The sequence below is a fragment of the Vigna angularis genome, chromosome 7 (genome assembly GCF_016808095.1).
Source record: "Vigna angularis cultivar LongXiaoDou No.4 chromosome 7, ASM1680809v1, whole genome shotgun sequence".
NCBI lineage: Eukaryota > Viridiplantae > Streptophyta > Magnoliopsida > Fabales > Fabaceae > Vigna > Vigna angularis.
The window spans coordinates 33,000,087-33,022,733 of record NC_068976.1 but is presented as its reverse complement, the minus strand read 5'-3'; the positions used below and the strand labels follow the sequence as shown (position 1 = coordinate 33,022,733).

At 37.0% G+C, this 22,647-nt stretch overlaps 2 protein-coding genes across 2 annotated transcripts; one reads left to right on the top strand and one right to left on the bottom strand.

Moving 5' to 3' along the window:
* The first annotated feature begins 3,114 nt into the window (after positions 1 to 3,114).
* LOC108337980 (uncharacterized aarF domain-containing protein kinase At5g05200, chloroplastic) lies at positions 3,115 to 15,568 on the top strand. The gene is made up of 10 exons (XM_017574578.2): positions 3,115 to 3,310; positions 3,390 to 3,532; positions 4,205 to 4,318; positions 4,611 to 4,799; positions 4,884 to 5,039; positions 12,825 to 13,090; positions 13,184 to 13,281; positions 13,608 to 13,786; positions 14,598 to 14,714; positions 15,153 to 15,568. The coding sequence occupies exons 1-10, from the start codon at positions 3,115 to 3,117 to the stop codon at positions 15,327 to 15,329; spliced, it is 1,635 nt and encodes a 544-aa protein (XP_017430067.2). The 3' UTR covers positions 15,330 to 15,568.
* A 400-nt stretch (positions 15,569 to 15,968) lies between these two features.
* Positions 15,969 to 21,771, bottom strand: LOC108338602 (uncharacterized). The gene is made up of 3 exons (XM_017575581.2): positions 21,355 to 21,771; positions 20,035 to 20,281; positions 15,969 to 19,724 (listed from the first exon to the last, which is right to left on the bottom strand). The coding sequence occupies exons 2-3, from the start codon at positions 20,159 to 20,161 to the stop codon at positions 16,357 to 16,359; spliced, it is 3,495 nt and encodes a 1,164-aa protein (XP_017431070.1). The 5' UTR covers positions 20,162 to 20,281; positions 21,355 to 21,771; the 3' UTR covers positions 15,969 to 16,356.
* Between the last annotated feature and the right edge of the window lie 876 nt (positions 21,772 to 22,647).

Genomic DNA, 22,647 nt, shown 5'->3' with positions numbered 1-22,647 from the left:
ATTATTAATGAATATTCATGTTTGTAATGATGTATAAAACTATGACGATGATGGACTTGCTAATTGATGTGATATGTATGAAAATATATATTGGTTGTAATTGACCATAAACATGATATCACCTAGTATGGATAAATACAAATATGGGTGATTATTTGGTATGTGTTTGGCGTTGTTTTGGAAATCTCGTTGGGATATTCTATGGTGGTGTTCCTTTAGTGTATGCATTGATGTAAGGATTTAAGTAAGGAGACATCCTGATACTCTAATAACCATTCACACTTATGTACATAGAATGAGTTATGTGGTGAGAGTAATAGTTCTAGTCTGAAGGTAAGATAATGACCTCAAATTCGAAGGGGATTAATCTTGTGAGTGATAGAGTGAAACTCATTGGCATTGACTTTGCAGAGTAGTAAATGTCACCACAAGTGCATATCTCCAATGATTATGACATTAAATGCATGTATTAGGATAATTGAGTCTAGAAGCTTTTTAATTATACATTAAATTAACTGTTATGTGCTTATTTCTTTTGTAAACCAACTTACCATCTTTTGTGCTTGTGCTTTGTGTTTTTATTGTTCTTCTTTTGCAATGACCACATTTATTGGTGTGAGCAAATAAAGAAATAAGTATGAGATTATCTTAAGAGGAAAATGTTGATGCAATTATATCGATATAAGACCGTAAGAGTTAGATTTAACTTTTGTCTATTGAAAACTTTGTAGCTTGATGATCAACATTTAATTCATTGAAGTTGTTAACGTTGAATCTCTTATGTGCTAATATGATTATTCTGAATAATTATAAAAATATAATTATACGTGTCTCTGTTTACTTATGAATTATAAGCTACATTAATTTTATTTAGTAGTATTATATTATTAGATGTTACAAACTTAAACTTATATTAAAATGATACATTTTTTATTACACTAAACTAAAGTTGTACGAATGTTTATTTTATATATTTTATTCATTTTTATGTCTTTTTCACTCATACATAATTTAAATAAGGTTTAAATGCTTACTTCGTTCCCATGTTAAGAGCTGATTTTCAGTTTAGTACCCGATTTTAAAAATGAAGACATTGGGTCTCTATGTTATAAAAATTGTATGACTTCAGTCATATCCATTTAACTGCGTTAAAATTAATAATGGTGAATTGATTATGGATGTGAGGTGTGCAAAAAATGTCGTCGTGGCAATGAGTTGGACTAAATTAGTTGACGTGGCAACCAATAGATTATATTACGTGTTTTTAAATTGGGAAAATTAAATAATTAAGGTTTTTAATCGTGGGAATAAAAACATTAGGAAATTTAGGTCATAAATTGGGGATTTTCTTCCGAGCTTGAGTTGTGAAATCTACAGTTGTGTCTTCATGAAAAACTGCATCCTCCGCATCTCCAAATCTTTCACGAACTTCATCCTCTCTTCTCCATCTCCACCACCTGCTGCAGCTTCGAGCTCTTTGTGTGTTCATACGCCTCGCGAAATTTCAGAATCGCCTACGTCAGTTCCCTCACCGCACTTCCCCAACCCTTCGCCCTCCGTCTTCCTTCGCTTCCTTTCCCTGTGATCGAACTCATCACCCACAGTCTCTTTCGCTCGAAACTCTCCGGGGAAATCTGTCGCTCGAAGCTCGCGTCCGAATCTGATTCCAACGGTGGACCGCGGCGTCAGAACTGAATATTCTGGTTCTTCAACGGAACCGGCTGCGGTTGTTGTTGCTGCGCCGGCCTTTGAGGACGGTGATACTGATTCATGCTATCGCGAACGCCGACCGGAATCCCTAACGACACTTTGTGAGACTGTAAAATACTATTTCCGGTAGCGTTGGAAGATGATCTAGTGGGAAGGTTGAAAGTTTTTGTATATGAACTTTCAAGTAAGTATAATAAGAAAATTATGCAAAAAGATCCGAGATGCCTCAACCATATGTTTGCTGCTGAAATCTTTATGCACCAGTTTCTCTTATCTAGCCCTGTCTGAACCCTTAATCTAGAAGAGGTTGAATGGTTTTATACCCCTATATACACCACTTGTGACTTGACACCAAATGGTCTTCCTTTACCCTTCAAGTCACCACGAATGATGAGAAGTGCCATACATCTTATTTTTTCAAACTGGCCCTATTGAAATCGCACAGAGGGGACATATAACTTCTTTGTGGTTGCTAAAAAGTAAACCATCCAAATTAAAGGATATTTTGATATTTGTCATTGCTAAAAAAATGTGCTTTTGCCACGGTGGATAAGTAATTTGCCACATCAATTAACATTTAACGTCATTTCTACCAACTTAATGGATTGGGCTGAAGTCATACAATTTTCATAACATAGAGATCCAATGTCTTCATTTTTAAAACTGGGTACTAAAGTGAAAATCAGCTCTTAACATGGAGATGAAATAAACATTTAAGCCTTTAAATAACCTTATTTTTAAATTTTTATTTTTCCTTTATGTGATTCAATTAAAAACTTAAATTAAAGAATATAAATACAAAAAGGTATTACAAAAATTTAAAGATGAAAAATTGGAATAAAAAACAAAATCTACAAATTTATTTAGGGTGAAAACCTTATTTAATTTTTTTTTCACATGTTAATAATATTTGGTGGTGCGACTCATGAGGCACCTCATCAATTAACATAGGTTAACAATTAAACAAAATAAAAAATAAAAGAACATTTCATATTAGAAAACATAAACAAAATCCACAAACTATATATAAATATTAAAAGGTTATTTAAGAAAAAAATAAATTGATAATGAAAAAGTTAAATTCACATTAATTATATCTTTCAACATTTCAACTTTACTTACAGCATGTCAATTTTTTCTTATATTCATTAATTGAAACTTCTTTGTGAGAGCTAACAATTCGAGTAAAATATCTATTCTATAAAACTGGTATTTTCTTTTGGTGGAAAATTTTCGTATATAGAAAAATTGAATTCAATTGTTAAAAATGTATACTCGTTAAACCATCCACGTCATGATCGTAACACTAGCGAACACAATCATTTCTTATAACTACCACAGGAAAATTCCATCGACCAACAAAAAAATTAATAAAATTTGTTCCTTTTCTCAACATCCATCGTCATGGCGGTTTCGGGGTTGAGAAGCGGTGGCTTACCGCTCTTCCACCACCATCACCACTGTCACCACCTTCGCTTCCTTCAATCTCCTCCTTCCTTCGCGAAATTCAACGTTCTTCGCTCCAAGTCGAAGAAGGGGTTCACTGTCTTCGCTCGCTATGCACAAGCGCGAGACCTTTTCTCCTCTCGTCGTTTCCAAGGTTCCGTTTTTCTTCACTTTACTTCTACACGCTCTCTCGCTTTTCAAATTGAACGAGTTGGGTGTTTTTGTTGTGTCAGATAGCATGGAGAAGCTGCCGAAGCTGGTGGAGGACATTGTGGAGACATCCTTAAACACCGGTCCGAGGGGTGTCCTTAGGTTGGCTCAAGGGGTTCAGGCCTTCATTGGCGTTGGTCAGGAGTGGTTAACTGATATCTCTAAGGTAACCATAACACTTTATCACAGGGTTTGGTAGACAGCTTTGTTCGAGAAGAGCTTGTGTCGTAAGTGCATAATTCAATCAAAGATTATCCTGATGAGTTTAGCAGAGAAGCTCATTGAAATACTTTATGGGTCTATTTGGAAAAGCTCTTCCGAAGCACTTATAGGAAAAGAAACTAAGATGGAAAAATGAAAAAAAATAATCCTCCATAAACTAAAATTAGATTGTGTATTAGTTTAAACCAGCTTTTAGATCAGGTAATATGATATAACTTCTTCAAATTCATCTCTTGCATTGCATAAACTTATTTTAGTGGGAAAATGGGTTTTTGTTCTTTAAAGCTGGTCAAGTCCATTTATTGATTTGGTATTGACTATGGAATTGATTTTACTTAAGTTACCACCTCCGTCCACACTTGTTGAAAAGTAAAGGAGGATATTTCTTCTAGTCATACAATGTTGGAAATATAATTTTATTATGAAGGTGTAAGATGAGCTCTGAGATATGTTACTGTTGTATAAATTGCCAACATTTTTTTTTTCTTTTTCAAATTAAGAACCTGCTCTTGTTGTCTTGTTTCCTTATGAAAATAGTTAATATTCCTCTATTTCTATCTTAATATTTTGTTATCAAAATTTGGGACAGAGTTATTAACTCTTGCATCATTTGTAGTCGGCAAATACATCTGCTGGATTACAGACTGAAATGCAGCTTGGTTTACTCACACCCTTTTATTTGAGGCGGTTGTTTGAGCGCATGGGCGCAACCTATATCAAATTGGGTCAGGTATGAGAGAATTCCCCAACTTATTCCTCCTCCTCCCAGTTTATATTTCATAATATTGAGTACAAAACGATTATACTTGTGTTCAGTCTAAAATGGCTATATCATCAGTATTTAATATTTTAATTAACTTTACTTTAAGAATAGTGCTAGTTGCAGATAAAATTTATAATTTATAGCCATGTGATATGATCATTTTCTCAATACAAAGGTTAGTTCTAATTTGGTAGTTGATCTTCTTTATGACATGCAATGCAACTTCGTACTGATGGTTATATTTGATTCTCTATGGTAGTTCATAGCATCTGCTCCAACCCTGTTTCCACCTGAGTATGTACAAGAATTCCAAAATTGTTTTGATAGAGCTCCTCCTGTTCCTTTTGAGGACATTGAATCTATATTGCGTAAGGAGCTAGGAAAACCATTGGAAAGTGTTTATGAATACATTGACCCAACACCCATTGCTTCTGCTTCTATAGCACAGGTATATCTTGTGCACATATATTTCTCTTTCAAAAACTTTTATTAGGATTACTATGTGGCTGCTAATGCAATATTTTACATCTAGGTTCATGGCGCAAGGCTAAAAGGGTCCCAAGAGGATGTGGTTATAAAGGTCTTAAAACCAGGAATAGAAGACATATTAGTGGCAGATCTTAATTTTGTTTATGTTGTTGCTCGAATATTGGAGTTCTTGAGTCCTGAAATAAGTCGAACATCTCTTGTAAGTAATATGGGAACGTTTTACCTCTACATGGATATTTTTGCTGTAACATGAAAAGTAATGTTTTTCTTCACAGGCATCTTCTCTGGTACACAGTAAAATTCTTAACTATGCTGCCTATATCCTCCTTTATTCTTATCCATTCTACTAAAATCATTTTTCTTTCTAGTTTGTTACATAGAAGGGATATTTATAACCTTTTTTCTCAATCCTCTATTGTTATTTTCTTGATTGCAAATTGATACGAATGAAGGAGAAGGAGTGCAAGGGAAGAGTAGGAAAATCCACCAGGTTTATGAGAGGACAAAGTGGAAACCTATCACTTGGGGGCCCACAAGCACACATCCTTGACTCTGAAATAACAGAATGGCTGATGTGGCAAGTGTGAAATCATGGGAGTAGCTTTTCATTAGAGGAGAGAGGGAATAAAAGGAGTGAGAAGAATTATGTATAGGGGGAGAAAAGGAGGATTTGGGAACTTTCGGAGGGTAGACAAACTTACATTCTCTCTGATTTTTTGCTCTTTATTCTGAATTGTATGAACTCATAATTACTCAATATATAAAACAATATTATTCTCTTGTTTCTTGTACGAGGATACCTAACAATTGGTATCAGAGCACTCTCTTCTGGGAGTGTATGGTAGTAACTTGTCTAGCAATAGAGCAATGCATAGAAGGGCTTGAGCAACAACTAGCGGAGTTGAAAAATCTTATCATCTCTCACAGTAGGTCATGAAGGGGGCAGCCTCGCAAGCGTTGTTTGCGGAGAAGGGAGGTGACATCCAATGCCAATGATGGCGAACTCGAGAGTGAAGACGATGCTAGCCACACGACACAAACTAGTAGCCGTGAGTCGTCACATGATTTCAGAGGGTGAAAACTTCAGATCCCAATATTTCAAGGAGATAATGCTTATGGTTGGATAGTAAGGGCGGAAAGGTATTTCAAACTCAATTTGGTAGAAGATGATGAAAAATTGGACGTTGTAGTGATAGTATTGGTATCAATGATGGACATAGCAAAGTCAAATGACTAGTTGGGAGGAGTTTAAAGGTGCATTGATTCAACGCATTCAACCAGGGCTGGTACACAATCCCTTTGGTCTATTGTTGAGTCTGCAACAGACCAGCTTTGTGATGAAATATAGGGAGCAATTTGAATGTGAATCCGCACCGTTGGAGAAAAGAGAGAATCATGCTGAAGGGAATCTTCTTCAATGGCTTGAAGGAAGAGATTCAAGACGAATTGAAACTGTATATGATAGGGTCTCTTGAGGAGCTCATGGATAGGGCTTGCTACTGAAACATAATAATATCATTTTGCGCAAAGCGAGACTCATGAATTACGAAAAGAAATCCCTGGAGAAGACAATAGGCATACATATTCGGGGGTCCACTAGGTGGGAGAGAAGAGGAAATAAGGAAGGAATGAGTAGCAAGTTGCATGAGGTAGATCATGGGGAGAAGAAATCTTTGACTGGAGGAAAACTTTCTCAAGCCGAATTGAGAGAAAGAAGTCAAAAGGGGCTCTGCTTTAAGTGTGGTGAAACCTGAGGTCGTGATCATATTTGCAAATTGAAACACTTTCAATTTGTATTAATTGAAGGATCCCAAGGTGAAGAATCAAAAATTAGTGATAATGACGAGGATTAGGGAGAACCTCTGGCCAACAAAGTATTGTAGATTTCTCTAAAAAGCAAATAAGGATTTAGTGGTGGGAATGATTATGGGCAAGGAGGTGCTAATATTGATGCATTATAGTGCTTCGATTCGACTAACTTCATTTTCACGAAATTAGTCTAGCAGCTCAACTTGAAAGTGAATGACACAAAGGTCTATGAGGAATTGGGGCATATGCAAGCACTAAGCAGTTGTAGTGCAAGGCATTCCTATTGTGTAACATTTTTTTATTATGGAGTTAGGAGGGACAAATTTGGTGTTAGGAATGGATTGGTTGGCTAGCCTAGGGAATGTCAAAGAGAATTTTAGAAACTTAATTCTTACTTGGAGATTTAAAGGTGAGAAGACAAGCATACGAGGTGGTCCTTCTTTATGCAAATCTCAAGCATCATGGAAGGCGATGGTGAAGGCTCTTACCAATCAGGAAGAAGGGTATGTGCTATGTTGTCCAACCAATATGATGACAAATACAAGGGGAAAAGGCCCTATTAGCTCGACCTTAGCAGAGGTTCTAGTAACTTATGAAGATCTGTATTGAGACCCTATTGAATTGCCTCCAAAAAGGGACTGTGACCATGCCATATATCTTAAGGAAAACACCATTTTTCCAAATATTAGGCCGTATAGGTATTCTTATTATCAAAAGACTGAGATTGAAAAGTTGGTGGCAGGCATCATAAGACCCAACTCCAACCCTTATAGTAGTCCAATTATTTTAGTTAAGAAGAAAGATGGAGGATGGAGGGTTTGTGTCGACTACAGGGCCTTAAACAAGCTCACATTACCAGACAAGTTCCCCATACCTATCATAGATGAGTTGTTGGATGAACTGGGTGGAGCTCAGACTAAGTTAACTCTGAAATCAGTGTATTGTCAAGTATGAATGAGGGAAGAAGATATAGCCAAAACTGCTTTCAGGATGCATGAGGGTCACTATGAGTTCTTAGTAATGCCATTCAGACTTACTAATGCACCCTCTACATTTCAAGCTCTCATGAATTAGGTACTTCACCCCTATTGGAGAAAGTTTTCCTTTAGTTCTTTTTATGACATCCTTATTTTAGCAAGAGTGTAGATTGTCATCATGAGCATGTGTGACAGGTGCTGGATGCACCAAGGCAACACAGTCTGTGGTGAACAAAACGAAATGCTCTTTTGAAAGGAGGAGTATTGAGTATTTAGGCCATATTGTGTCAGGCCAAGGACTGGTTGCTGATCCTAACAAGATAATGGCTATGGTAGATTGGCCAATTCCTAAAGATGTGAGAGGATTAAGAGGTTTCCTCGGCCTCATAGGATATTATAGAAAGTTTGTTGAGGAGTATGGAAAGATAGCGTGGCCTTTGACTCAACAGTTGAAGAAAGACAACTTTCAGTGGGATGCACCAACTCAAAAAGCTTTAGATCAGCGGAAGACAACAATGACACAAGTGCTTGTGCTTGTTGTGCCAGATTTTACGAAGGTTTTTGTGATAGAAACTGATGCTTCACGTCACGACACTGGTGCAATTTTAATGAAAGGAGGACAACCAGTGGTGTATATGAGCCAAAACTCTCTGACAGGAGCTTGAACAAGTCGGTTTATGAAAAAGAATTGATGGCAGTGGTCATGGCTGTACAGAAATGGAGACATTATTTACTGGGAAGGCATTTCGTAATCCATACTGATCAAAGAAGTTTGAAGTTCTTGTTGGAAGTCTCGCATCGACTAAAGATAAGGTCAATTTATAATATATAAGTGGGTGCAAACCTCACCTTATAAGCCAGTTTTGTGGGGTTGAGTTAGGCTTAAAGTCCACTTCTTAACATGGTATTGGAGCTATGGTTAGAGCCTACCCTAGCGATATTTGTTGTTTGTTGGGCATATTGTTTCACTCGCTATTAGGCCGTTATCGGACTAGTCATTAATGTCTAGTCTCACGCTCGAGATGTACCTCGGCGTGAGGGGTGTGTGTTGGAAATTTTACATCGACTAGAGATAAGACCAATTTATCATATATAAGTGGGTGCCAACCTCACCTTACAAGCCGGTTTTGTGGGGTTGAGTTAAGTTTAAAGTCCACTTATTAACCGTTCTTAAGGGAATTAAGGCTAATGGGGGAGGAACAAAATAAGTGGATCTCCAAGTTGCTTGGGTATGACTTTGAAATTAAATACAAACCAGGAAAAGAAAATAGAGCAGCTGATGCCCTTTCTGAATGCAATATGCAGCCATCCACACGGTCAAATTCTTGGAGTCGGAAGATATTGAGGCAGAAATTGAGCAGGAAGAAAGGTTGAAGTTGAAGCAGATAATCCAAGACCTTGCAGGGAATTTGGGTTTCTTTAGAACTTATGAAAGGATCTCGAGCCTTTTTCTTTGGGATGGAATGTGCAAGAACATAAAACAGTATGTGAAGAAATGCGAGGTATGTCAAAGAAACAAGTATCAAATCCTCAACCCTGCAGGGCTGCTGCAACCCCTACACGTTCCAAAACAGATTTGGACAGATATCTCCGTGGGTTTTATTTGAGGGTTACCAAAATCTGGTGGCAAAGATACTTTCTTGGTCATAGTAGATTGTTTCACTAAATATGCCCACTTCATTGCCCTGACACACCCTTACACAGCCAAAGAAGTTGCTGAGCTTTTCTTGAAGGAAGTGATAAAGCTTCACGGGTTTCCTGAGTCAATTATGTCGGATAGTGATAGGATTTAATATGACATGTTATGATGGGTAATAGGTGTGCAGGAGAGAGAAAACAGTTGAAGAATTAATTGTTCAGTTTAGGAATTAATTGTTGTTGGGTAGTTAGAAGTGGGCTGTCTTTATAAGAAGGCAAGGGGGAGTCTGGTAGAGGGGAGTTTTTGATATCAATTGTATAGACAGGAACCTTGATCCTGTGGAGGGGGATTATGCTCCCAGTTACTGGTTGTACATGACATTGGTTGATGTGAATACATATTTTCATTCTTTTCTTACCATTTGGGTGCTATTGTGTGAGTGTGTGCTGTGAGACAGTTAGGTTTCATACCCAGAAACCTAACAATTTGGTCCGACCTGCCGGATCAAAGTGGGGGTGAAGGATCAAGAAGCTGCTCCGCTTAGGAGGGGACTGCCAGATCAAGAAGGGATCAAGAAGGGATCAAGAAGTGATCAAGAAAGGGTGGAAGCATGGAAGGAAGAGACAATACCTTGGAGAGAAGGGTCAATGAACAGAAAATGGGGATGGCAGAATGGAGGAGAGATATCCAAGAAATAAAAGAAATGTTGCAGGAAATCAAGATTCACATAATGGGCTCAGAAAGAAGTGAGAAAGCTATCATGAGAGGAAAGAAAGATGGTTCAGAGGAAGAGCTGGAGGAAGACAGGGGTAAAGGGCAGCAGAATTGGAGGCAGCGGGTAGAATTGCCCAGGTTTGAGGGGTTGGACCCGTTGGGATGGATCTCTCAAGTTGAGAAGTTTTTTGACACCCAAAATATCACAGAGAAGGAGAGGCTCAGGTTGGCTTACAACTGCATGGAGGGAGGCACAATTTATTGGGTCAGGGCCTGGAAAAATAAAACCAAGAACCTTTCTTGGAAAGGGCTGAAAGAGGCATTGATAATAGGGTTCAGAGAAAGAGATAGAGGTTTTGTTTTTGAAAAGTTAGGCCAAACTGCAAAAATCACAGAAGCTGCTGATGAGAAAGTTGTTGGTGTTGCTACCCAGGGAGTGGCAAAAGCTACTCTTTCTGGGAAGGAAAGAGAAAGAGATATCAGTGCAGAAGACAAAAACTGTGATGGAGGCATTGTTTGTGTTGCTGCCCAGGAAGTGGCAGAAGCTGCCGTTTCTAGGAGAGATAGTGGGGTAGGTTGTGATGTGTATGATAAAACAGTGAAGAAGGGGGAAGACAGAGGAAAGAAAGCAGAATATGGTGGGAACAGGGTGACTATGATGGCTGGAAATAAAGTAGAAGATGCAGCTGTCTTGAGTGGGGAAAAAATATGGTTGTCACAAACATATAAAACACTAGAAGACCAATGGCAGAGATATTTCTTTGCAGGGCTGCAATTTAATATTCAGAGGAAACAGTTAGCTCAACATGATGATGATGAAGGAATTGGATGGTCAGATCAACAAGTTCTTTCCTTTTTAGCTTCTAGGATGAACAAATTTGGGCAAGGAGAGGGCTTCGCCAGTACTGCTGCTATAAAAATACAAAAAAGGTTTTGGGGGTGGAAGAAGAGAAAAGAATTCTTGATCATTCATCAGAAAAGAGTTAAAATCCAGGCCCATGTAAGTGGTCACCAGGTCAGAAGGCAATATAGAAGAATCATAGGGTCCATGGGAATTCTGGAAAAAAAGCAACTCTTAAAGGAGTCAACAATTCTTTCATATAGACCACCACCCAAGCCTCCAGACCTGAATTGGAGGCAGCAGCCAGTGGGTTCCCTTCCTATGATGAAGATGAGCCATGGGAACAAGCATTACTGTACCAACCTTGAGGACAAGGTTGTTTTGCAGCAGGGTGTAATGATAGGATTTAATATGACATGTTATGATGGGTAATAGGTGTGCAGGAGAGAGAAAACAGTTGAAGAATTAATTGTTCAGTTTAGGAATTAATTGTTGTTGGGTAGTTAGAAGTGGGCTGTCTTTATAAGAAGGCAAGGGGGAGTCTGGTAGAGGGGAGTTTTTGATATCAATTGTATAGACAGGAACCTTGATCCTGTGGAGGGGGATTATGCTCCCAGTTACTGGTTGTACATGACATTGGTTGATGTGAATACATATTTTCATTCTTTTCTTACCATTTGGGTGCTATTGTGTGAGTGTGTGCTGTGAGACAGTTAGGTTTCATACCCAGAAACCTAACAGATAGGGACAGGGTTTTCATGAGCTCTTTCTGGGCTGAGTTATTCAAGCTAGCAGGAACCAAATTAAAGTTCAGTTCTGCCTATCACCCACAAAAAGATGGGTAGACTAAAGTTGTGAAGTCTTGAAATGTATCTGAGGTGCATGACCGAGTGAGACCCAAGCAGTGGCTTAAATGGCTCAGTTGGGCTGAATTTCGGTACAATACAACCTATCATGAGTCCACTAAGATGACACCACTCAAGTCTTTATATGGGAGAGACCCACCTCCAGTGGTTAGAGGTGATGTACCAGCAACCCCTTTGGAAGAGTTGGCTGTAATGTTACAGGAGAGAAATGAAATGCTTGCGCTTTTGCAGGACCAATTGGTGCAAGCTCAAAATAGGATGAGATAGCAAGCCAAAAAAATAGAAGGGAGGTGGAGTATAAGGTGGGAGATATGGTATAATTGAAAATAAAACCCTATAAGTTGAAGAAATTGGCTAAGAGAGTGAATCAAAAGCTCAACCCAAGGTACTATGGTCCTTACAAGATCATGGAAAGGTTTGTAGCGGTGGCTTACAAATTGAAACAGCCTGAAGGTAGCAGAGTTCACCCTGTGTTTCATGTGTCATTAACCAAAGGTGGCAGATGACGTTGTTGTCCAGCAATTATTCCCTTTTGTGACTGAAGACTTGGAGCTCGAAGTGCACCCAGAAGAAGTCTTTAGCAGTCAGGAGAAACAGAACAGACCATGGAAGTGTTAGTAAAGTGGAAGAGTTTTCCAGCTTGTGAAAATTTATGGGAACCTCTGCACAAGCTGCTGGAATCTGTACTTCACCTTGAGGACAAGGTGAATTTTCGAGGGGTAGGTGTTGACACGAATGAAGGAGGAGTGCAAGGGCAGATTAGGAAAATCCACCAGGTTTATGGAGGAAGAAGTGAAAACCTATCACTTGGGGGCCAGTGACTCTGAAATAACAGAATGGTTGATGTGGCAGATGTGAACTCACGGGAGTATCTTTTTGTTAGAGGAGAGAAGGAATAAGGGGAGTGAGAGAAGAATTACGTAGGGGGGAGAAAAGGATGATCTGGGAACTTTCGAAGGGCAAAGAGACTTACATTCCTTTGATTTTGACTCTTTATTCTGAATTGTATGAATTCAGAATTACTGAATATATAAAACAGTATTATTCTCCTTTTTCTTGTGTTTCTATACGAGGATACCTAACATAAATAAATGGGAGTGCTCAGAATTTCCTTGTAATGATAGCAATTTTTTAGTAGGTAGGTATAGTCAAAGATATACGTGAGTCTATGCTTGAAGAAGTTGACTTTTACAAGGAAGCTGCAAATATTGAAGCTTTCAGGAGATATTTAGAAGCAATGGGACTAACAGGGAATGCAACAGCTCCCAGAGTATATCAGTACTGCAGTGCAAAGAAAGTTTTAACTATGCAAAGACTGTATGGAGTGCCTCTTACCGACCTGGACTCCATAAGTTCGTTAGTTTCTAATCCAGAAACCAGCCTTATAACTGCTCTCAATGTTTGGTACGACTCTGAAATTCTAATTTTCAGTTAACATTTCTATATCTTCTCTTTTAACATGAACCTTCTGTATCTTGGTATAAAATGTTGTTGCAGGTTTGGAAGTTTGCTTGGATGTGAATCTTTTCATGCAGATGTACATGCAGGAAATCTGTGGCTTCTTCGTGATGGGCGTATTGGGTTTCTTGACTTTGGTATGCTTCAGCTTTGTCTTTGTGCATATTTACAGATATGGTTTTAACTTTTTGTTGCACATTTGTCATCTGTAAATGTTCTAAAGTTTCAAAATAGTCTATACATTTTATTTGGAATTAAGGTGTTTTTCGGTCCTGTCAATGAGTTTATTCTTTAGCTAAACTCTAATCATTGTCACTTTGCTTAATATTTTCATGAGCTTGGTTACCATTTCTTTCTAAAACCTACGATTTTCACAGTATACAGTAGTGTTATGCACACATTTATTTGGGATTTTGTGTGCTACAAGTTTCAACCTACATTCTACAAAAAATTCTATCTGCAGGAATTGTTGGTCGTATATCCCCTAAAACATGGGCTGCTATGGAAGTCTTCTTAGGATCAATTGCTATTGAAGATTATGACTCCATGGCATCTGCCTTAATTGAAATGGGAGCTACAAACAAGGATATTGATACCAAAGCCTTTGCCAGAGATTTGGAAAAAGTATTCTCATCACTTAAGGCAAGTATTGTAACTCACTTATACCCACTGGTCAGCCATATGTGACTACATAAGTGAATGTGTATGTACTTTGCTAATTTGAGGTCTTACATCAATTAAAAATATGATAAAATTATAGTATATAAGTAAATGCAAATCTTATTTTACAAGTCTATTTTATAAGATTGAATCAGACTTAAAGTCTACAGGTTAAGAGTTTACACACATGCTTTTAGTCTTTCGGCTTTGACCAATTGCACAAAATCCAATGTTTGGGATTTTCCTACATACTCAAAATAGGATATATCGGTGCTTTCACTTAATGAATCCTTTATGAATTTGGATCCTATATACTAGAGTTTCACTTGACAGGGTTGTGAGGGAAGAGAGAGAGTTGGGACATACTTGTGATAAATGTGTAGAACCTGGGCAGTTTTCCGTAAATCTATCATTCCTTGCATTGCATACACGGTCCTGAGAAAATTAATGATTTGATAAGTATGTATGTATATCTGTATCCATGCGTGAATATACAATTGATTGTAAACAATGTTTAGCATTCTAGTTGAGGAAAACAAATTAAGATATCTCATTTATTAGGTGGTATATATTCATGCCTCTTAAATTCTTGGGTTTTGGGTTAAATAATATAAAAATGTCTTATTATATTAGTTATCTAATAGGCAAAGAGTGTCACGTTATTATAGATGGTTATTGTAGATGAGTACTTCCATCAGAGTAACATTATATACATATAACCTGTCCCAGAAATCATTTGAGTGTTACTGTTATTGCTTACGTTTTTGCATTTGTGGCCACTATGTGACTGCAGGAGTTGGACACTGAAATAGTTGTTGCTACTACAAGTGGAACAGCCACAAATTCGACCACTGTTGCAGCTAATATAGTTTTCGATGAAAGGCAGATGAATGCCCTCTTTCTTGACGTGGTAAGCTATTTTATATTGAACTAACAAGATCGCAAAGACAACTCTTTATGTCAACGTAAAAAGTTCAAATTGTCATTGCTTACTACCGGTATTTGAATTGATACATGTATGGAGTTTTGCTACTCATAAAGCAACAATTAGTAATGCTTTCTTTCAGTTTTACAAATTAAGATGACGCTTCAAAATTGCTCAGTTTGTACTCTCATAGTTTGGTATCAACCCCATCTAATACAGCACGTGGCAGCAGATAATATTTCAATTTTTAAGCCATAAACCCAAAAGTCTCCAATTAGAAATGCTATTGAAATATGATTTTGGATAAACATGAGAAATTTTCATACTAATATAAGTCAAACTACATTGCAATGTTCCATTATACAGTGATCCTCCACTACTGTGGGAATTTCTTATGTTGGTTTGATTATGTGTGTTCTGCAGGTTCGGGTTAGCGAATCATATGGATTAAAGTTTCCTCGTGAATTTGCTCTTCTCCTGAAACAGCTATTGTACTTCGACCGCTACACACGGTTGTTGGCTCCCAATTTGAACATGCTTCAAGATCAGAGGATTTCCATTGCCTCCAATCGAAGAAGAATGTACAGAGACAATTATTAACACAAAAGCTATATGTACCCATTTTCGTTCAAAAGATTTACTTTGTATTATTACATTGGTATAGAAATAGAATAGTCCATAGTTGTCATGTGAGACAGCCTAGGATGGAATTCAACATCCTTATCCTTAATGTCATATAATATATAATTCTAATTCATCTCCCTCAAGAAGAAAAAGGATATGTATTCCTTCCTTTTTATAATCATGACACTTGCTATGGATATATATTCTTCTACTGATTTTAATTTTCAGATAAAAATAAGAAATTTGCAAAGAACTGTTCTCAGACTTTGAAAGGATTGTCCCATTTATTAAATGATGCCCCTTTACAAAAATAAATTATACATAATACTAAAATTGAAAACATATTTTGTAAGTTTTAATATTTAAAGAACACGTAAAAGTCAAAATATTTCGTAATGTTTAGACTTACATGCAAATAGTAAGTTTCTTGAAAAGAAACTCATAAATGCTTTATTTCTTATTTTTAAGGAGAAACCTAAATAATTTTTTAAAATTATAATTTTTACAGGACTGCTACAAATGGTGGAATCGACCAGTCCAGATCTTACATCTAAATACTAATTCGGCAAGGCATTTGCATTGATCTTAAAACATTGCGGACCAAAAATTAACTGATTTAAAGAAATAAAAGTGTAAAAAATCACATAATAATTAGATCTATACAAGCCAAAATTACATTTTTACATTAAATATATTTTCATTTTCAGCATACATTGCCAAACTGTTCCACAAAATTACTGATACACATCTTAGAGGAACAAGTCAATCTTACTGCCCTTGTTCAATAGAATTAAACAAAATAATTGATTATGTAAATGCCTTATCACCACATCCCAAAGTTGGAGAAAAGAACTCACCCATTTCTTGATCGTTCAAGCTTCATTTTAGATTCACCATAATAAAGAAAAAACCGAATTGTCATCTGAGCCAGTGCAGCATGACTGTTGAGACTCATGAGTAGACCATTTTCTCAACTAAGTATGTGATCTTTTCCTTCAACAAATTATGGAATCCCTCTTACTACTTGACTTGGTGAGGAATAACCCATCAGTTGATGAAGAGGTGAACTTTTTGGCTGTAAATGTTCTTCAATTTCTGGTGCAATATTGGAGGAGGTCATATTTGATTTATCTGTTTCAACTGAAGCCTCACTGGTACCAGGACCTCTTACAGCAGTTTTCTCCTTCTCTGTTATAGTCTCCAAGGTACCAGAAGATACAGTTGGTTTATCATATTCACTGCCATGCAAGCGATCTAACGGTATGGGATCTCCTTCAGAGGAGTAGCTCTTACCAGCGGAATTTCCATAATCATCAGAATATGAAGCATGGTCTGCATGTGGGGAATGATGGTAGTTGTCACGAGGCTCAGATGGTGGATTGCTTCCATAGATCACCTCGTTTAGGGACGGCTCTACATCATTTGATGCATAAGAGACTATGTGACTTCTGTTGTGCAGAGAAAATTTGAGTACCTCTTGACATGCACCACATTTGAGCTGGTGAAACACCCTTTTGAAAAGGAGGAAATCTGCAGGCAGTTGCAGCAGTTTCAAGCACTTATTGCAAGTGACAAACGGTGCTCCACCGGCCACGGGCCGGTAATGTCGCCTGGTCAAGACTGGTTTCTCCCTAAAATGTTTTTTCACCTCAGGCCTGTACATCTGATCACATGACATTGTTTCATGGGCATGAGCTTGAAGGTTAGAGGTCATGGAACATTGCGGACTTACAGGATAAGAATGATGAGGTGAACAACAATTGTGACCTGGATTATGCCTACATAACTCTTCATGCTGATAAAGATCACGTGGAGGCAACTCTGCCGAGTGTTGCCACTGTTGGGGACAGCAATTGAAACAAGAAGGATCAACATGGTGTATGCTGCATGTTGGCTCAGTTGAATAAGGTGCACGTGAAAAATTATGCTTTTGGCACCAGTTGATTCCATGACTACATATTCCATCATGCCTGGGGTAATCCAAACCATGATAAAATCTTCTTTCATGAAGATCATGGCTTTGGTATGCAGACATGTGACTTCCCATGGACAGTCTTCCATTCGTTTCACCACTTACATAGCTAGTTCTCTTGAGTTGATCCTGCAATTTATAAACCAATCTCAACAGTTTCATCTTCTCCTGATCAGGGTCATCATATGAGTCATGTGAAAGATAGCTTGAGCCGCAGTAGAAGTCATCAATAATTTGATTTGATGTGCTTCCACTTTCATAGCCAGATTGTGAACCACTTCGATGAGGAGGTATTCTGGGAGGAAACTCATCTCTCTTTATTCTCATCCAATGTGCATGATCATGTCTTGTAGTCTCTGGAACTTCATTTATATTCACCCTGCTGTCTCTTTGGACATAAGGCCTTCCCTCGTGAAAATAACGGTTTATTGTTTCAAGATCTCCATGTAGCATGCTGTTAGCAACGCCTTTACCCTTTCTGGATCCTCCCTCAAAAACCCCACTAGCAACAGCGTAAGTGTTCTCAAAAGAATCTAAATATTGATTAGGGAACTGGTCATCCACCCCATCATTTGAAGAGACACTTCCATCATAAGCATGGTAGCTTCGAGTGGTTGAAGATTTAGAAAATCCTCCCAGAGTACCACTAGTCTCAAAACCAGGATTGATCACTTCTGTGTTATCAAATGTATCCACAGACCTTACACGATCAAAGCTATGAGCAATGGTTTTGGAAGATGCATGGTTGCCGAATGAACCTTCAAGTTCACTGGAGTAGGCACCTGAAATGCTTCCTTTTTCAGTACTTAACCTTTTGGCAGTAGATGTATTTCCTGCATTGTCCACTTCAGATTTTGCACCCACTAGATCTGATTGCAGATATTTAAGATCTTCACCATTCAACTGCTCTTCTGTTACCTCCGATAACAAGTTTCTGTCAGGTAACTCTTCTGATCTTGCTTCTCTGCTTCCATTAATGACCACCTTAGGATTTGCACCAAATAGCTCCAATCTGTCATTATTGACTTCTTCTTCACCTGATCCACAAAATAAATCTTCTTCTGGCCCTTCTACAATCAGGTTTCCATTTACTTGTAAATCATTTCCTGCAATGTCCACTACAGGCTTTACCTGTACTGAAGCTGATTTCTCATCATTGGCATCTTCTTTATCCAATGCACTAATTAACTGCTCCCCTGCTCCTTCTAATGGCACATTTCCATTACTTAGCTCTTCTCCTTCTAGATGCAAGTTTGTGTTCTTAGCATTTTCTACCGAACACTCTGCCACCAATTCTGCTGAGGTTTCATTTTCAAAATGAGTTAGCTCATCTGAACAACCACTTTGACTTCTCATATCTGACAATTTATAGATATCCATCTCATTTTCCAGTGTCTCATCTGGCAAATTAACATGTTCAATCCATTCTCCATTGCGTTCACCATTTTCAATTTGATCCTTTCCATCAATTTCATCCAAAGAAAATTCTCCCAAGGAAGAGCCAGATGCTTTTTCCATAAGACCATTCTCCTGTGAAATAACTGTCTGCTCTCCATTGTATTTACCATCTTCAATTTGATTCCTTCCACCATTTCTATTCAAAGAACATTCTCCTAAGGAAGAATTGGCTGCATTTTCACCCAAACCATTAGCCTGAGAAATGACTGGATGCTCTCCATTGTTTTTACCATCTTCAATTTCATTCCTTTCAACATTTCCATTCAAAGAACATTCTTGTGAGGAAGAACTAGCTGCTTTTTCACTCAAACCATTCTCCCGAGAAATAACTAGATGCTCTCCATTGTATTTACCATCTTCAATTTCATTCCTTTCAACATTTCCATTCAAAGAACATTCTTGTGAGGAAGAACTAGCCACTTTTTCACTAAAACGATTCTCCTGAGAAATAACTGGCTGCTCTCCATCGCATTCACCACCTTCAATTAGATAACTTCCACCATTTCCAGCCAAAGAACACTCTCCTGAGGAAGAACTAGATGTTTTCCCCCCAAAACCATTCTCCAGAGAAGTAACTAACTGCTTTCCATTGAATTCACCATCTTTAATTTGATCCCTACCACCATTTTCACTCGAAGACCATTCTCCAGAGGAAGAACGAGTTGTTTCTTCATTGAAACCATTCACCCGAGAAGCAACTAGCTGCTCTCCATTGCATTCACCATTTTCAATTTGATTCCTTCTATCGTATCCATCCAAAGAGCATTTTCCTGATGAACTTGTCAACTTTTCCCTCACACCATTTTCCTGATCTCTAAGTAGCTTCTCTTCATTGTTGTATTGTTTATCATCAGCTTTAGGATCCACTGCATTTCTAGGAGCTGCATCCGTTTCATGCATACCAGACTCTGAGTTCACAGCCTTACTTCTTCGTTTCTTAGCTGTATGGGGCGCAATGAAATGATTTCAGTTACATAATAAGAATAGATTGGAACAACAATATTTGCTTCCTAGAGTGGGAAACAGCTATTCTAGCAATCCTTTTATTTCAATCTATCAGAGAGCATAAATCATATCAGAAAAATCAATTTGGTTTGCCAAAGTTTACAAGAAAATAACAACCCAAACATTTTGTAAGAGCTCAGCAGACAGCAAGTGCAACAGCCTCAAATTTCACAGTTGAAAACTTTTACTCCATCATGGTTCTCTAGATACCCCAAAAGGTAAAACCATATAAAATGAAATTTTTACCTTGAAGTGTTGTGCCACATCCACCACACTTGTACACATCATAGTCTGGAGACTCTGGAAGAAGTTGCCAGCATTTAGGGCATAACACTAATCGGGGTTTGGGTCTGGAAGCTGATTCACCAGACATCTTGCTCAAAATTTTTAACAAATTACCAACAGATTTTCCACAGTAGATCTCAAAAGTGAAAAACCAAATTCATTCACAGCATTCTGCCTGGAAAAAAATGGTCTCCCAAACTTTCACTGTCTGCATCAAATAAGATTGCAGTTTAGCTCGAATTCTAAAAGACAGCTGGCTCCTAAATTATGTAATGACGCGAGCATGCTGTTGAAGAAAATGAAACAACAAGAAAAAACAGCAAGAGGTAGAAAATCAACGAGATAGAGATAATAAAAGCGCCTGGTTCATATTTAGTAAATTTTGATGTGACTTTATGGGTCTTAAATCAGTTAACTCTACCAACTCTAATTTAGCAAAACAAAACAAACACCACACTACCACCAAGATGCACCAACTATCGAAATAAATCTTTTCGGATTAGTAAATAAACTCCAAAAGGAGCATGCTCCAAATTTAGAAAGCAAATACATAATTCTCAGAATCTATCTATCGAACACGTGCTCTTCAGAGGTAGTCTCATAGCTCGTAGTATTCAACCTCAAAACTAGATTTTAACTAGCAATTTGAGAAATTATTTACCATTTTGACTGAGTTCTAATAATCGGCACACGATTATCATGTAAGATCAATTAAGTTTTTAGGTCTAAAAGTGACAACAACCAAAAAAACTAAAACAAAAACAAAAAAAGGAAAAGCAAATAAAAAACAGAAGATGGAGTTGAATTTCATAGAATGGACAGTTAGAGTTCACGTTACCACTCACACAAAGGGAATCACGAATCATTGGGAAAAATATGTTAAATATTCTCACAAAACAAGCTGATTTATAGCGTAATTTGCGGTTTTCAGAAAATTTCACCCAACAAAGAGAAGCCCACCACACCAACCAACTATATAATCAACATTCGCACCTATCACGCAAAAACAGAAACACTCTTCACAATAGACAACCCCACAAAGAAAAAACAAAAACAAAAACAAATACCATTTTTTCCTCCAATAAACAATGTTTATGAAAAACAACAAAAAAAAAATCACCAGAAAAATCAAGGTATCCGCACCCATTAAGTGAAAAGAAAAAAAAAACGTTTCAGAACCCACAAACCCAGAAAGAAAAATAGAAAACAAAATTAATATTTTTCTCCAAAAACCGATTTTTAAGCAAAACATCATTAGAAAGAAAGAAGAGAGACCCTCACCGCGAGAATCAGGGTGCCCAGTACGCAGCAACCTCAGTTAGCATATTAGATCGGATCAGAAGGTATGTGGAGAGAGAGGAAAGGAAAAGGATAAAGAAGAAAAAAAGAAAAGGGGGAGAAAAGGGTGAATGAAACGAAGGTGGCGGGAAAGAAGGGGCAGAGAGAAAACTAAGAGCTTTATCTTTTTCCGCAGGCTTTTTTTTCAATGTTCCACGGAACAAGAGAGAGAGAGGGAAGCTGCAGTGAATTATGAAAGAATTGCGTTTGCGTTGGTTCGGTCAACTCTTGAGATGTTTTGTGGCTGCAAAAACAATCTAAGTTCGATGGTCATTGGTGTCTGTTTTTGTGTGTTAACTGTGGTGTGTTTGTTTTAGTTTGAGAAAGTGATGAAAGAAGAAGTAAGGAAAGAGACAGCAGTGGAACGAAGGAGGTTTAAGAGTCGGCGCTGTTTCCATTTAAAGCGGAGCCAAACAAACCAACCACCAACCGTTTACGTGGCACTGTGTGTGGGTCCCACCATTTGACTTTTACTTTGTTTGATGAAGATTAGGTTTTCTTATCCTATCATTATCAAATACCCTGCTGGCTTTTGCTTTCCTTTAACACAAGGTCTTCATGGAACAAAAAACTAGCTTATACTTCATAAATAATCTTATAGATAATAAATTAAAAAAGTGTTTTAACAAACAAGTTAACTGATATAATCATAATTTATAGTTTCTGAACATTAGAGTTATTTAATGAAATTAATTGACAAATTAGTTTGTAAATGTGAAATGTTATAACAAGTATAATTATATAATGTTATGTATATAAATAAAATATTTTATTATATAATTTTGGATTTATTTTTTTAAATAATTTTTTTAGAATTTTACATAAATTTTTATATTTTTTCTAGATATTTTATTTAGAAGAGTTTATGTAATAAAATTAACTAAATCTAAATTTTATCAGTCATTTCTAAATGAATTGATCGGGTACATGTCTTATAGTTCGTGCAATTTATAACATTGAATATATTTTAATTTAAAATATGTAAAAATTAAAAAATGATTTAATAAATACTAAATATAATTATATTAAATATAAGAAATGATTAATAATTAATAGAAACAAATTAAAAATAATAAGAAAATACTTAAAATATAAAAAATAATGATAAAAAAATTAAAAAAGTCATAAGTAAAAATAATTTTACTTGCACATTTATTAAATAAGGAATTAGATAAACAAATTTTCCATGACTATTTTCATTGTAGGTGTTTTTTTAATCATATTTAAAATTTTATT

What these genes read in the sequence shown, in the direction of transcription:
- LOC108337980 (XM_017574578.2), top strand. Translation starts at nt 3,115, where the DNA reads ATGGCGGTTTCGGGGTTGAGAAGCGGTGGCTTACCGCTCTTCCACCAC. An exon ending in CCTATATCAAATTGGGTCAG is followed by an intron (nt 4,319 to 4,610) that starts GTATGAGAGAAT and finishes TCTCTATGGTAG; the next exon opens with TTCATAGCATCTGCTCCAAC. An exon ending in AAATAAGTCGAACATCTCTT is followed by an intron (nt 5,040 to 12,824) that starts GTAAGTAATATG and finishes ATTTTTTAGTAG; the next exon opens with GTAGGTATAGTCAAAGATAT.
- LOC108338602 (XM_017575581.2), bottom strand. Translation starts at nt 20,161, where the DNA reads ATGTCTGGTGAATCAGCTTCCAGACCCAAACCCCGATTAGTGTTATGC. An exon ending in ATGTGGCACAACACTTCAAG is followed by an intron (nt 19,725 to 20,034) that starts GTAAAAATTTCA and finishes CGCCCCATACAG; the next exon opens with CTAAGAAACGAAGAAGTAAG.